This window comes from Phycodurus eques, chromosome 22 (genome assembly GCF_024500275.1).
Source record: "Phycodurus eques isolate BA_2022a chromosome 22, UOR_Pequ_1.1, whole genome shotgun sequence".
Taxonomy (NCBI): Eukaryota; Metazoa; Chordata; class Actinopteri; order Syngnathiformes; family Syngnathidae; genus Phycodurus; species Phycodurus eques.
In genome coordinates this window covers 10733088-10749278 of record NC_084546.1, presented here as the reverse complement: position 1 = coordinate 10749278, position 16191 = coordinate 10733088, and the positions used below count along the sequence as shown (strand labels likewise).

Genomic DNA, 16191 nt, shown 5'->3' with positions numbered 1-16191 from the left:
CAATTTGGTCGGAGGCGAGGATTGTTTGCGTTTGCGTGACGACACTCACAGTTATGGCTCGTTAGCTCGGACACGTCCATTTTGAGGTCTGTGCCGACGATGACGCTAAGCTAGGGAGGGCAAAGTCGTCAGCGCATTCCTCTTGTGTGGAGACAGCAAGAAAACCAAAAGACCAAGGATGCCGGTAAATTGTACTGCATACGGTTGAATAAAAAGCCCCACATTTACGACGATGGAACTGGGAGTACCTTTCACATATTAAAATATTGTTTTTGCTTTTCAAAAAACAATAATGTGTATTGATAGCAAACGCTTTGGCGTTGACAAAACAGTCACTCTCATGAACATCGGTTAATAACTGAGAAAGTTACGACTTAATTTCAGTATACATGCATTGCCTTCTATTGGAACGACGACCTTCCCAATAATGGCCGTCAGTCGGCACATACGTGAGCCGGTCTGCTATAGCTCGCTGGCACATCTAGTGTATGTCTCTATGGAGGACACTCGTCTCAGCCGCAATCGCACGCGCTTCCATGTGCTGCATTAAAAAAAAAAAAAAAAAAAAAAAAAAACAACTCCTGAATTTGCATCGAATGTGCTGAATCCTGGTCACAGTAAGTCCATCAAGAAAGCATCTTTCATTAAATTTTGGTATGTGGTTGAAGTCTTCTCCGTGCACGTTGAAGCTTCTCGGCCTAACTTAGCTTAGCATGCTAACAAAGAGTAGTACAGTACATTATGCATGATCAACACTTCGCTAAACAGAGATCAAGAGTGAGGTAAAGTGTTCTTTGTCCTCCAACCCCTAGTAAGGAGTAGAGACCAGAATATCTCATACTAACATTTGTGGGAAAAGCCTCGCAAACAACTAGCGTCTCTCTATCAGTTTTGTTTGTCTGAGAATTACGAAGTAATATCCCGAAACACTTACAGTCCACTCCAAAAGTATTGGAACGGCAAGCTCAATTCCCTTGTTTTTGTTGAAATTGAAGAAATTTGGGTTTCAGATCAAAAGATGAATATGAGACAAAAGTTTAAAATTCCAGCTTTTATTGCATGATTTTTATATCTAGATGTGTTAAACAACTCGGGACACAGCACCTTTTGTTTGAAGCCACCCACTTTTCAAGTGAGCAAAAGTATTGGAAAAGACATGATTAACTTAAAGTGAATAACATTTAATATTTGGTGGCATAACCCTTACTTGCAATAACTGCATCAAGGCTGGCACCTTTTGACTTGACCAGACTGTTGCATTCTTCATTTGAAATGCTTTTCCAGGCCTTTGCAGCAGCCTCTTTCAGTTCTTGTTTCTGGGGGTTTCTTCCTTTCGGAGGTCAAATGCATGCTCTATTGGGTTAAGGTCCGGTGATTGGCTTGGCCCAGTCAAAGACCTTCCACTTTTCCCCCCAGATGAAGTTCTTTGTTCTGTTAGCAGTGTGTTTTGTGTCATGCTCTTGTTGCATGATGAAGCTTCTCCCAATAAGTTGGGATGCATTTTTCTGTAACTTGCCAGACAAAATGGTTTTGTAGACTTCAGGATTCATTCTGCTGCTACCATCATGAGTTACATAGTTACAGTCAATAAAGACTAATGAGCCACTTCCAAAAGCCATGCAAACCCGAGCCATGACATTACCTCCACCATGCTTCACAGATGGGCTTGTGTGTTTTGGCTCTTAAGCAGATCCTTTCTTTCTCCATACTTTGGCCTTTCCATCACTTTAGTAGAGGTCAATTCCAAATTGTTGCATTGGCTATGCCCAGTGTTTGTGCAATAGCTCTGCTCCAGTTTCCCTCTTCTCTCAGCTTCAAAATGGTTTGCTTTTCTCCCATAGACAGCTCTCTGGTCTTCAGGTTAGCTGAACAGCAAATGCAGTTTTCATAGGTGAAAGCCAAAAACAAGCACTACCTAATGTTTAAGCCATCAATTTAAAAGACAACACCTGAGCAACTAGAAACATCCGTCAGTCATACGTACAATACTTTTGCTCACTTGAAAAGTGGATGGGATAAAAACAAAAAGTCCTCTGTCCTGAGTTGTTTAACGCTTCTGGATGTAAATACCATGAAATAAAAGTTGGAATTCTGAACTTTTGTCTTATACACTGGATTGGTTCCCGGCGCGACATCGACCAATGAGAGCACGAGTGCATTTATCCAGGGAGCTGATTGGCTGTGCATGATCGCAGCCTCACCCAGCATCTTCCCTTGTTGTGTCTCGCCAGTCTCGTCCACGCTGTTGTGTTCGCAATAACTTTTTTTGTTTCAGCGATAATTTTTTACATTACTTAAGCAAGCCCTTACAATGCCGCCGAAGCACTGTGCCCCTGCGAAAGCTTCTTCCGGGGCGCCCAAGAGGTAGAAGAAGATGATGACCATCAGCGAAAAAGTGAAACTTTTAGATTTGATCAAAGAGGTCTGTGGCATGCCACTATGGCGTGAATGACTCTACAGTGCGGTACATCAAGAAAGAGGAAGCAAGCATCCGCAAAACTGTTTCACTAAGGAAGCGAAACGTGTGGTAACTCCGCGTAATAAGAGACTGGTTTATGTCCTTGTACAGGGGAATTTTGAAGCAAAAGAAAAAACAAAGACAACAACTACCCATCACCATGTTTTTCCCCAAGGTAAAACCTCAGCTACACCATCAGCGCCTCCAGCAGAAGAGTCTCCGAGTGAACCTAAAGCCTCTACGAGTCAAGTGAGAGCCTCTCCTCCGCCACCGACGCAAGCCCCTTCGCCTCTCTCAGAAGGCAATGTTGATGAATGTTAATTACTGTATAAGGTTTTATAATTCAAGATTTAAGTAAATACGTGTGCTGTTGTAATCTTTGTCTCAAATATGTAAAGTATAAATACTGTTTACATATTTTAAACATTTTGGTACCCACATACACATCCATGAAAATTCCGGGGGCGGGGGGGCAAATCCGACTTCGTGGTTTTTCACCTTTCGTGGGGGGGGGGGGGGGGGGGGTTTCTGGTCCCCATTAACCACGAAAAACAAGGGAACACTGTATTCATGTTTTGATTTGAAACCCAAATGTCTAAAGTATACAACAAAAGCAAAGGAATTGCCTTGCTGTTCCAATCCTTTCGGAGGAGACTGTATTTTCCGAACCCTTTTGTTGACTTTCTATCATGTTTAAACACAAATTTCTCTCCTGAGGACACATTTCGGTCTCATTTCTCTTACGATGCATAATTACATATTCTACTGTTTCCTCTTGTTGACTTTGGCGCTTTGCCATTTTAACTAACCGACTGTTTAACCCACAATGTCCAAATCTTAATCTTGGTATAATTATATCACATATGATTTGCACTTGCTTTTCTCATCCCTCCAACCTAGAGCGGAAAGTGTTGTGATCGCCTTGTGAAAATGTGCGCAAGGACAGCAGCGTACAAGAAGGACCTTTGTGCACCAAAAGACGAGAACGAGCCGCGTCAACTACTGGACGCTGCGTTCAATCTGCAGCATCGAACTGTACGCAGACCAGGTTGGTTCACTTTTTTCTCTCACTTGTTAGCTAATACATTTAAATAAGATTGCCATGTTTATTGACAGGCGGTGTATGACATTCCATATAATATCATTAATATCCAATAGGGTGTACGAAGTGGCTCTGATTTGGATAACCTCGCGATAATGTGGATTCAGGAGCATAAGCAGCCTTTGAGAACATCAGAAGGGGTTTTGGGCAATGCTGCATGATCAAAGTTTCACAGTTTTACTCTACTTACATGGCTTGTTTAAGAAATTGCGAGCAAGATTTTTGCCTGTTGCATGCTGAGGTTTGCTCAACATTTGTTCATGCCAAGGGAAATCAGTCTGTTGACGATTTACTTTCACTCCTTAAAAAAATCAGTGATTTTCTTTCTTACTGTGTCAAAATGTGCTTTCTACTTTTTTCAACCACTATGGATGATGACACAATGTTTAAAGAAACTTAAAAGGGGAGAAATAAAGTCATCAGCAGTTGAGGTCTCGATCGATTGAAATCTTCACGGTCTTATAGGAAAGAATAGAAAAAAATAGAATATCATGAAACAGTTCAATATTTTTTGTTAATTACCGTTTTGATCTCAAAATAGGCCATTTACGTAAATCGTATAGCTCCAATGAGTTTTTCCTTGGGGGTCGCTGTTGCCGTCAGTGACGTCATAGGCTGTTTCGTACTCCTTGAACGCTGGCAGCTTGATCCATTCCACGCATCCACCATCCACACACAGATGTAATTGTGATTATTACTCCGCGGCGGACTAATATGCGGCCTGAGGTTCCGCCTGTGCAGAAGTCACAGGACTTAATGAGACCAGAAAAAATCTTCCGCCGCTGCTTCTGTTAATAAGTCACGGTACGTTTACTCCGTTACAATGATCAAAACTACTTTTATTGATCAATTATTGCTTATTTATCAACTATTTCGTGTGCGAGACTACGACTTCGACTTCCGCATCGGGCGCTGTTTGCGTCATCCAGTTTCAGCGCTTGTGATGTTTGTCTAGTTCACCAAACGACACAAGAAAGTCACATGACCTCACACAGGTATTCACACTAGATAAGCTTGCCTCGCTGATCGTCGTGCGTACGTGGCGCCCATGTTGGGAAGGTCGTTGTTACCATGAAGGCAACGGCGCGCTACTCTTGTTTACATTTAGACGAACAAAACAACAGCTTTCATTTATTGTAGTATTTGTCTGGCACTGTCTGTCCAAACGTGGATTTTTCAGCTCACTTATAACTTGACTTGACTTCGTGCCGTAAATTGCTAATTATTATTTTTTTTTGTGTAGTTTTGACACACACACACACCGGAACATCAGATTTTGTACTTTGTAGTTTTGACATACACACACACCGGAACATCAGATTTTGTACATTCACATTTTATTTTGTAATAATTTTTTTTTAATTGATGTTCATGCTGTGGTTAAAAAACAAAAAATCTGAAGTTACTTTTTACTCAGTTCTTGATAAATAATTTCACTGGATACTTTTTACTCTTAAGTAATTTTTTGGGATGACTACTATTTACTTTTACTTGAGTCACATTATTGTCAAGTAACTACTATTACTTGAGGACAATGTTTGGTTACTCCACCCACCTCTGGAGCGGACATCCTCTAGTGCTACTCTTACGTTTAAGCAACATTTTTGCTCCTCAAGTCAGCCAGTGTGGTATTTGTTGCGCTGGTCTTTTGTATTTTCGCATTGCGGTGCTTGCCTTGGTCGTGGTCCCATCGGAACCTCGAAGCACACTTAACATCGGCGACAAGAGCTGATTCGCTAGTACAATTTGTATTCATTTGGAAACGCGGCTACAATTATATAATTAGTTTACTAATTTTAATGTTAAATGTATTAAGTGACAGAGTGATGTTAGGGATTCTGTCACAATATAGAATGAACTAACTTCAAATTCAGAAATGGCCAATAAAAACAGTAAAAGATTGTACTTAATATTTTCCTGGAGGCTGCACATGGGATTAGCCTTTGAAGTTGGTAATAGTGAAAAATGAAGTGAAACAGACAATGATTTTAGTGCATTATTTCCAGAACGGTAGTGCTTAAAGAGGAGGATGCTATTCATGTGGCACAGTTTGAAGCAGGCATCAGGTGCAAGTGGAGATGGGCCTGGCTCAAATTGGAGGTCAGAACAAAAAGGCAAAGAAATGAGGCAAATTTAATTTTCATCTTAAATTTGTACATCATCATGTAGTTGAGCGGTATAAGTAAGTTTTACTGCTTGATTTTTTTTTTTGCCTTATTGTACTCTTTCGTGTTACAGATTGCTTAATTTATGTTAAAACTTTAAAAAATTCTCTGTGTGGGCTCGTGGGATCACCCCAGGCTCTCTAAAATGTTTTTTTTGTTTTTTTTTTGGTCACCTTTTTATGCCTTTGGTGTTTTCATGTCTGTTCGATCCCTAGTCCTCTAGCCGTGAAGAAGAAGTGGCGAAAAGCAACGAAGAAGCGATGTAAACCAACGAAGAAGAAGGCGCACGATGATGTGCTTGTGCCCAACGGCGGCGAACAGACGTGTGTCTTAGCTCTCTTAAAATGAATGACCAGTCGCCTCAGTGCAACACTTGGAATATTCTATTGTGTAAAGGAGGCTTTCATGATGTGTAGCGTCTGTTGCGCTCTGAGCCTCACAGGTAAACGGTTGCTTGCACTTTTGCACTGATGGTTTGTTAGCGTTTATTTTAGTCTGCAAAACAACACAAGCGCCGATGACAGAAAAAAAAAAGCTTAACATTGGGCTAAAACTTCACCGTACCAACTTTACATCACAATGAATTGTGACAAAATTCACATAAATATCTCACAGTATCACAAACACTAACCTTGTGCCTCATTGATGGGTAGGGAAAGGAAGCAGCGTTTTATAACATTTGGTTCCATCCATTCAGAAAAATAAATAAAATAAATAAAAAATAATAATAATAAAAATAACAATAATTCAAAAATCGCCGGTGCCGTGTGAAGTTACTTTTCATGCCAAAATGCTGCACCCTTCAAAATAAAAGGCTACAAGCAAAAACAAGAAGTCAACTTAAAACTTGCACATACAAACCATATGAAGTGATATAACAGAATACAGGGGCAGCTACATAGCATTCTTAAAATAACTATTTTAACAAGGCTATATTTTTAGCTGAAACAGTTAATGAATATTAAGTCAATTGAGTTAGTTCCACACATTGACTTTTAGTTTATAGGTTTGATATTGATACTGGTTATAAAGAACTTCGAGTCAAATACTCATATTCGTCTATGCTGGGGGCTGCTAAGAAAATGTATGTTCATAATTTGGACAGCCTTTATTTAAACCATGCAAATGTCTTTGACTCAGCCACCTAAAAGAATCGGAATTGAGAATCGTTTGGAACCAGAATCGCTCAAATTCAAACAATGCCCAACCCTAATGTCTACTGACAATGATTATTAGACTTTACACTGATCTGATCGGTTTGATCGCTATCGGCCGATAATTAGTATTTTATCCTGATCCGGCCAATCAGCTTTCATGTCATAATTCACTGATCCGATCAATGACGATCGCTAAAGCCATTGACCGGCTCCGCAAAAGACATTTACTCCGTGATGCTGTTGCGTATGAAAGGTAGTTTATTTTTAGCCTTGTCACGTGTCTTCTGGCGTAGTACTGTAAAACTATCTGTCTGCCAATAAAGTTTTTTTCAATAAATGAAAACGTCATGTAAATAGACACATTGCTCCATCTTGTGATCGGACCGGTGATTGGTTATCGTTTTTTTTAAACTTGCCGATCGGCCCCAAAAATCCTGAAGAAAAATACATTCTCAATGTAGTAAAGTAGCTCCCGTGTTGCACAGCAAAACTGTTCCAGGACAAAAGACCCATTATGCATGGCGATGCAGCTGAACAGAACAGGTAAAAAAAAAAAAGTTGCTACAAATTTTATACATTATTTTGACATGAAAATATATTTAACAAACTGAATATTTCTTGCCACGTAACAGAAAATTGGCTGCTGCTATGGGTGCTGAAATTATGTTGACAAGAGGGCACTGTCACAGAAAAACAATACCAAAAAACAAATGCAAATTGAAAACCAGGACTATGCAGGGGCCCACTGTATTACCATCATTATACTTTTTATCAACTTTATCATTAAACACTTTTTCACATTTTGTTGGTGTTGACCTGCCCAATTTTATTATTTCCAATATATCAAACTCATCTGGCTGTCATAATAACCTTAAATATCAACCATCATACACAACATTAAAGTCACAACATGAGAATTGACTTCATCAAACCATGTGTCCTGCAGACATCAGTGAGGATCTTCGTCCTGAAAAGCAGGAGCCAGAGCCCACTCGCATGAAAGAGGAAGTGGAGGACAAAGAGGTCCCCCACATCAAAGAGGAAGAGGAATTGGAGCCCATTTCCATTAAAAAAGAGGAGGAAGAAGAGCGCCCTCACATAAAACAGGAAAAGGAGGAGGAGGATATCACCAAGTTACCATTGACTAGTGTCCCTTTGAAGAGTGAAGATGAAGGTCAAAGTGAGGAGAGCAGAGGGGCGGAGCCTCCAAACAGCAGCTCAAGTCAACACATGACAACAGAAGGTGATGGAGACCACTGTGGAGGATCACAAGCAGATGGCCTCTTAGCTCCATTATCAGATAGTGATGACAAAATGTCACACTCTCCTCACATTGATGATGATGATAATGTTGATAAACATTCTGAAGGTGATAAGACATGTCCTACTGAAAACAAACGATGGAAATGTTCTCAGTGTGGGAAAACCTTTGCTTATAAGGGCAAATTGAAACAACACATGAGAACACACACTGGCGAGAAACCTTTTTCCTGCTCAGTTTGCAGTAAAAGATTCACGCAGAAGGGAAATTTAAAAATACACTCAAGAACCCACACTGGTGAGAAACCTTTTTCCTGCTCAGTTTGCAGTAAAAGATTCAGTCATAAGGGATACTTGAATCAACACATAAGAACGCATCCTGGTGAGAAACCTTTTTCCTGCTCAGTTTGTGCGCAAAGATTTTCAGATGCAAGAACCTTAAAAATGCACACAAGAACCCACACTCGTGATAAATCTTTTTCCTGCTCAGTTTGCAGTAAAAGATTCACTCAAAAGGGAAATTTAAAAAAACACACAAGAACCCACACAGGTGAGAAACCTTTTTCCTGCTCAGTTTGCAGTAAAATATTCACTCACAAGGGAAATTTTAAAAAACACACAAGAACCCACACTGGTGAGAAACCTTTTTCCTGCTCAGTTTGCAGTAAAAGATTCACTCAGAATGGACAATTAAAAATACACACAGGAACCCATACTGGTGAGACACCCTTTTCCTGCTCAGTTTGTGCTCAAAGATTTTCTCACGTGAGAGCTTTAAAAAGCCACACAAGAACGCACACTGCTGAGAAACCTTTTTCCTGCTCAGTTTGCAGTAAAGGATTCACTCGGAATGACGCATTAAAAATACACACAAGAACGCACGCTGTAGCAAAACCGTTTTCATGCTCAGATTGTGGCCAAAGTTTCTCTCAGAAGGGAGACTTAAAAATACACACAAGAATGCACACTGGAAAGAAACCTTATTCCTGCTCAGACTGGGATGAAATATTCTAATATAAGGGACAATTAAAAATACACACAAGAACGCACACTGGAAAGAAATCTTTTTCCTGCTCAGTTTGTGGTCAAAGATTCCCTCAGTGTGCTGCTGAGAATAGCAGTGATCAAAAAGCTTTTAATTAAAATGAAATTGTTTTATATCAAAAGTAATTACTGTGTAATTACTGAGAAAAATCAACATTCTGTATTCTGTGTCCCATCTTTTATTTTATCCATCCTCTTGTCCATATATTTTCTGAAAACCTCCTCCTCAAATACTTTGAAGGAAATAGTTAATGGGGAGATTAATGGCACTTATTCCCTAGTTCTGGATTTACAAATGATGTCTGCAGAAAAGAAGCCCTCCAAAATAGACACAGCTGTAATTTTAGGCTTGTTTTCTGATGATATACAGGAAAAAAAAATTCACACAGATTTTGGCCCTTCCACGTTTTGGACACTCAGCCTCTCACAGATTGACAAGTAGCAATCAGGAGCCGATTACATTTCCTCCCTGATCTCTGTATTCTGTGGTGTAATTTTTGCCTTTATTGAAAGTCTGGATGTTTTTTCAAGACATTAAGTGAGAATAGTAAAAGATTTTTTAAGGCTTTTTTAAAAAAATCGACTGTTCAAATGCCTCCTTGAGGAAAGAAGACAGCCACGTCAACCCACATAAATTATTGCAGATTAATTTCTTCATTTGTCAGATCACTTTTAAATGGATTTCACCACAAATGTCTTGAAAATGTCCCAGTAAAGTTCCTATCGATCACAAAGGGGTTTCTGTAGGTAGCGTTGTGTGACAGTCATGGACTTTGGCTGGCTGTCAGAAGATTGGATGACCCATGACGAGGCCCTCCCTGCCAAATGCGTTATGTTGCTTGATGTTCCTAAACTGCAGCTGATCTCATCTGATCTTATCTGATCGATTAAATCTAAAATATCGGGTTAATCATAATATTTTCAGAGGTTGAAGCTGCTATGAGTAGAGATGTCCGCATAAATTTCGGTGGTGATTGCTGACAGTTTTGGGACACTGAGCTCCTTTTCTTGGGTTCATGCATGAGGCTTGCAAGGATCTGGCACATGCCCGCCATGTTTGTATAATTTTAATAATGACTCCCTAATAAATTTGTGATTTTTCACCACACTAAATTTGTGATTGAACATAATTTTAGGGTACTTGTTACTTTGTAATAATGTGAAATGACACAGGGAAAAAATATTGAAAACGCAAACTGGTATTTATTTCATACTTTGTACAAAAGCCTTTGTTTGCAATGAGAGCTTCAAGACGCCTCCTGTATGGAGAAACTAGTTGGATCCATTGCTCTGGTGTGATTTTGGCCCATTCCTCCACACAAGCAGGCTTCATATCTTGAAGGTTCTGTGGGCTTCTTTTATGGACCTTGACTTTCAGTTCTTTACATACATTTTCGATTGGATTCAAGTCATGTGATGGGCTGGGCCATTCTAGCAGCTTTATTTTTTTTCTTTGAATCCAGTTTAGAGTTTCCCTGGCAGAATGTTTTGGATACTTATCCTGCGGAGATTTCCACCCTCGTTTCATTTTCATCATCATTGAAGATGGCAGCAGATTTTTGTCAAGAATGTCTCGGTACACATTTGCCCATTCATCCTTCCTTCAATCGTGAAGTTTACCAGTACCATTTGCTGAAAAGCAGCCCCACCCCATCATGTTCCCACCTCAGAATTGCACTGTTGGTATAGTGTTTATACGGGGATAGCAGTGCAATTTCTCCTCCAAATGTGGTGTGCATTATGGCATCCAAACAGTTAAATTTTGCTCCCATCAGACGAGACTATACTCTCCCAGTATTTAACTGACTTGTCCAAATGTTCAGCAAACTTCAAACACGCTTTGACATGCTTTTTTCCCCCAGCAATGGGGTCTTGCATGGTGAACATGCATACAGGCCATGGCAGTGGAGTACATTACTCACTGTTTTCCTTGTGACAACAGTACCTGCTCATTCCAGGTCTTTTTGAAGCTCTCCACAAGGGGTCCTTGGCTCTTGATTATTCTTTGCACTCCTGCACTCCTCCGTCATAAATCTTGCGAGGAGCACCTTATGGAGGAAAATGTATGGTGGTATGATTGGCTTTCCACTTACGTATTATGGACTCACCGTTTTCACTGGAACGTTCAGAAGCTTAGCTATGCGCCTGTACCCAATGCCACCGTTGTTTTTTTGCAACAATTAGTTTGCGATGGTCTTGAGACAGCTCTCTGCTCTTACCCATCATAAGATGAGTCTTGACTTTTACTTTGGCAATGAGACCTTTTTGTAGGCCATCATTTAGGACAGGAACCAGCTGATATTCATTTGCACTGACAAAGGGTTGGATTGGTGTCTGATTATTGATAGATTTTAGGTGTTGTCTTGGCTTTCCATGCCTTTTTGTACCTGCCTTTCTTCATGTGTCCAATAGTTTTTCCCTGTGTCATTTCACAGTTTTACAAACAATTTAATTTCTAATCTTATTTATTTGTTCTACTTTCTTTGTATGTATGGATTACCGGGGTTGTTCCCAACATCTGGTGAAATTTTCAGGTCAATAGCAACCTTTGGAAGGATATTTAGTGAGAAAAATGTGACGTGTTAAATACTTATTTCAACCGCTGTATGTGATCCTTAATAAAATACACCTCTTCAAACGTGAGGATGACTCAATTTGCTTGTATATCAAATCAATTTTCCCCTTTAAAAAGAATTGAAATGCCTTTAATCCATTGCAAGCCCTCCAAAAACAAAATGCTCGCAACTTAAAGCAAAAAAAAAATTTTTAAATGGCCCAAGCGACAAGGCCTGTGTGGAAAAATACTGCAAAGCTGGAGCACTGTGCGGGATGGCCTCTTAGCTCCACCATCAGCTAGTGACGACATGACGTCACACTCTCCTCACACCGATGAAGATCATGACGATAAAAAGTCCGAACGTGATATGACATGTCACACTGACGACAAACGATGGAAATGTTCTCGTTGTCGGAAAACTTTTGCTTGTAACAGCAAATCACACATGGGAATCCACTCTGCTGATAAACCTTTTGCCTGTTCAGTTTGTGGTCAGAGATTCTCTGCTAAGTATTGGCCTAATAAACACAATTGTGCTGGTGAGAATCGCAGTGATCAAGAAGCTTTAATTGAAAATGTAAATGTATAATATCAAAAGTAATGACTATCATACAGAGCTACAAAAAATATATATATTTGTGTATTTTACCTACCATGGTTTTTTTCATGTTGTTTTTGTCTTTTCTAAAAGCCTCCTGTGGACAAATGTTAAAAATTAGCATTGGTGCCAAAATACACAAAGTAATGCATGCCTTGTTTTCCAATAATTGAGTGGTCCATATGAAATAAATGAGTGATTGATTAAACTAGACTGTAACGAAGCATTGACTTCTTTTGGTAAATTGTAAAGAGTACAGTATATGTGAACATAATAAAATATGCTTCTTCGGTGAGAGTAACTCAATTTACTTTTATCTCAAATCCATTTTCCCCATTAAAAATAATTGAAATGCCTGTAAAATGGCACTAAGGAGGGCCAAAAAAGGACATAAATTCGACATCTCAGAGAAGAGTAGTGTGAACAAGCTTGCCAAATTTGAATGAATAAAACATTGCTAAGTATATGAAATCATGTTAAAAACATGAATAACAATGGCCACCTCGCAGCTCTCAAGACGCTGCGGGCACGTTGAATGGATGCGGCAAAAGGAATTAAACATACGAAGGGGGTGATGTAAAATCACATTAGGAGGGTCAACTCCAAAATTGAATGGTGATTGTGATCTATAATCATAAAAATAAGCACAGGCTGTAAATCAACTTACCCTTGTCGGTGACATGTCACAGCCGAAAACAGCACCTCACAACAGCGGGACGGTAGGAGGAATCCTGTGTAGGTAGACAGTCGGCACTCCCCCATTCACTATTATCAAGTTACAGTGGGGCAAAAAAAAGTATTTAGTCAGCCACCAATTGTGCAAGTCCCCCCACTTAAAAAGATGAGAGAGGCCTGTCATTTTCATCACAGGTATACCTCACTTGTGAGAGACAAAATGAGAAGGAAAACAAATCCCATCCATCCATCCATTGTCAACACCGCTTAGCCTGGTTAGGTTCGCGGGGCGCTGTAGCCTATCCCAGCTGACTTCGGGCGAAAGGCGGACTACACCCTGAACTGGTCGCCAGTCAGTCGCAGGGCACCTATAGACACGGACAACCATTCGCACTCACATTCACACCGTCACTGAGTGGGAACTGATCCCATGCTGCCCGCACCATAGTCAGGCGAGTGCACCACTACACCATCAGTGACTTACCCCAATCACTTGAATTTATTAGCAAATTGTGGTGGAAAATACGTATTTGGTCACTAACAAAAATTCATCTCAATACTTTGGTATATACCCTTTGTTGGCAATGACAGAGGTCAAAAGTTTTCTGTAAGTCTTTACAAGGTTTTCCATACATGCAAATCAGTCGCCTTTTGGCGAAATTTGCTGTTTTAAACTCAAAATAGGCCGTTTCCGTGAATCGTATAGATCCGATGAGTTTTTCCTTGGGGAGGGGCGAGTCGCTGTCGTCATAGCTGTTTCGTACTCTTTGAACATTGGCAGCTAGCGGTAACGGTAAGTTTACTCCATTACAAGGATCTAAATGCCGCTCGCTACTTTGATTGTTCAATTGTTGCTTATTTATCAACTATTTCTTATTTGTGCGCGAGACTACAACTTCGACTTCCGCATTGGATGCTGTTTGCGCCATCTAATTTAAGCGCTAGTGACGTTTAAGTTGAGTTCACCAATCAAACAACACAAAGTCACATGACCTCACACAGCGTGTTCTATTGGGCTTCCTGGGCATAGGTATTAACATTAGATAAACCAGCACGTCTGATCGTCATGCCTAAATGGCCACCATTTTGGGAAGGGGCGTGGAGATGGAAAGAGAGGTAGGGGTAGAATGAGACGGGGAGTAGTGTTTTAACTGTGGAGGATGGGGCAAGGGGCGAAGAGCCGTCCTACTCCGGTGTGGACCCAATCAGGCTACACCTATGTGCCACCACCGCAGCAGGAGCAGAATGCAGTGCAACCTCCGTATCAGAATCCTCTTTATTTGCCAAGTATGGCCAAAAAACACAAGGAATTTGTCACCGGTAATGGGAGCCGGATTCATTCCCCCATGAATGCAGGATGGATGCGGTCACAGTGGTCTGGGCCGTTACAATGTGTACCTTCTCAACCGCAGCAACTACCACCGTCACACATGCCACCGAATGCCAACCTGGCACCGCCAACTCCAGGCCAGTACCCCGCTCACCAATAGGGGTAACCGGGGAGCCACGATGTGCAGGGCATTGCAGACCCCTGCACTACGGTGACTGTGGACGGATATCATCTTTCCATGATGGTTGACACTGGCGCACGCTACTCCACTCTCAGTGAATTACCTCCACATGTTCCAGTGAGAGACAAAAAAGTCATGGAGGTCGGCTTCTCAGGGGTGCTAGAGGCTCTGCCATTGACTCATCCCACTCCTACAGTTTGCACTGACTTGTGCCCCCCATAGGGCTGCATTAAGCGTGTTTGACACACTCACTCTGTCCAAAATCTTTGCCTCAACAGGTGTTGATGTGCCCTCAAATGGGTGGATGTAGACAGTTGCGGATGTTCTTGACTTCTGCGGAGCCTGTAGCTCTCTTAGGAGCAATGTAAGGGGGGGGGACTCAGATTCAGATGAAAAATACCATTAGTCTAGTTGATATCGACTGAGGTCAAAAGGGGGCACTACCTAAATTTTTACGCTTACTCATGGATTGATCTCAGGCGTGCTGAAGTCAAAAGGGGGGAATTGTTATATTGTCCATATATTTTGATTTTGTACTACCTGCTTAAAAACTAGATGTGGCCAGAAAGTAACCTTGGCCACTGGTAGCTGTGTGCTTGTGTGATTTGTTTATCACAAGATGGCACCTTGGAGCTGTGTGTTTGGGTAAACTGTTAATCACAGATGGCGCCGTCCGAGAATGAAGGGGGGCAGAAAAAGGACGAGATGACATCAAGCGATCCCAACAAGCCGCTGGATGACATGCACCTCCCAACTGTTATCTAGAAAATATTAAGAGCTGCGAGGGAAAGCGGCTGCTTTTTTTTTTGTCCTCTCCGCTACAGAGCAGGTGTGTGGTCGGATACAGGGACAGGAAAAAAAACAGCCCGGAATTCTGTGAATTGTTGTACTTTCGCTGAACTCTGAGATAAAAGATGGGGAAAATTGCAACCGGTGTGAGTTTCATTATTTGGTTACCTTTCCTAAGAGGAAAAAAAGAACACGCATTGGTGGGTATGGCAGTAGTATTAATATATGCCTCTGGCCCTGGGTCAAATTGTGTTATTTGTGGAGTTTGTGGATGGTGGTGGGGGTCACGACATGCAATAACTAACCAAGAGAACAGGATGAGAGAGGACAGAAAAGGGCAGGACAGGATGTGGGAAATGAGCACGGCAGTGCTGCTGACGAGTGTTGCGGTGGGATTCTTTGTTAGTGTCTGAACACCTGTAAGAACCTGTGAGTTGATATGTTAGTATAATCTGTGTTCTTAGTGGTCCCAGCAGAAGCAATTAAAGCCTATAGGGTTTATTTTGAACTTATTAGTGAATGAACACCATACCACATGCATGTTAGTCAACTGGTGTACGGAGTTGCTGAGCCTGCTTATTGAGAAAGGGTGGGCCCAGCCCGGCCCCCTCCAACCACAAGGGGGGGCCAAGCCAGTGAGCCCGTCTAGACCCAACCACCGACCCCCACCAGGACCCAGGGATGTTCAAGTTGCTACAGTGACGTTTTAGCTTAATGTTAAGCTTTTTTCCCCCCTCTGTGATCAGCTCTTACGTTGGTTTGAAGACGTAAATAAATGCTAAAGGCATAGATGTACTTTATTGTTTCACTCACCCAATTGACTGAGAGTTGACTTCACTGCAGCTCCACGCGGTGTAGGCTGAGGCTCGGAGCGC

At 41.2% G+C, this 16191-nt stretch overlaps 1 protein-coding gene across 5 annotated transcripts; it reads left to right on the top strand.

The window, feature by feature from the left end:
- The first annotated feature begins 110 nt into the window (after window positions 1-110).
- Window positions 111-11969, top strand: LOC133397325 (zinc finger protein OZF-like). Of its 5 annotated transcripts, XM_061668063.1 has the most exons (4): window positions 509-617; window positions 2634-2707; window positions 3359-3506; window positions 7829-11969. In XM_061668063.1, the coding sequence occupies exons 3-4, from the start codon at window positions 3389-3391 to the stop codon at window positions 9154-9156; spliced, it is 1446 nt and encodes a 481-aa protein (XP_061524047.1). In that variant the 5' UTR covers window positions 509-617; window positions 2634-2707; window positions 3359-3388; the 3' UTR covers window positions 9157-11969. The 5 variants fall into 5 exon arrangements, with proteins under 5 accessions (XP_061524045.1, XP_061524047.1, XP_061524046.1 ...); XM_061668061.1 differs by lacking the exons at window positions 509-617; window positions 2634-2707 and adding an exon at window positions 111-184; XM_061668062.1 differs by lacking the exon at window positions 2634-2707.
- The last annotated feature ends 4222 nt before the right edge of the window (window positions 11970-16191 follow it).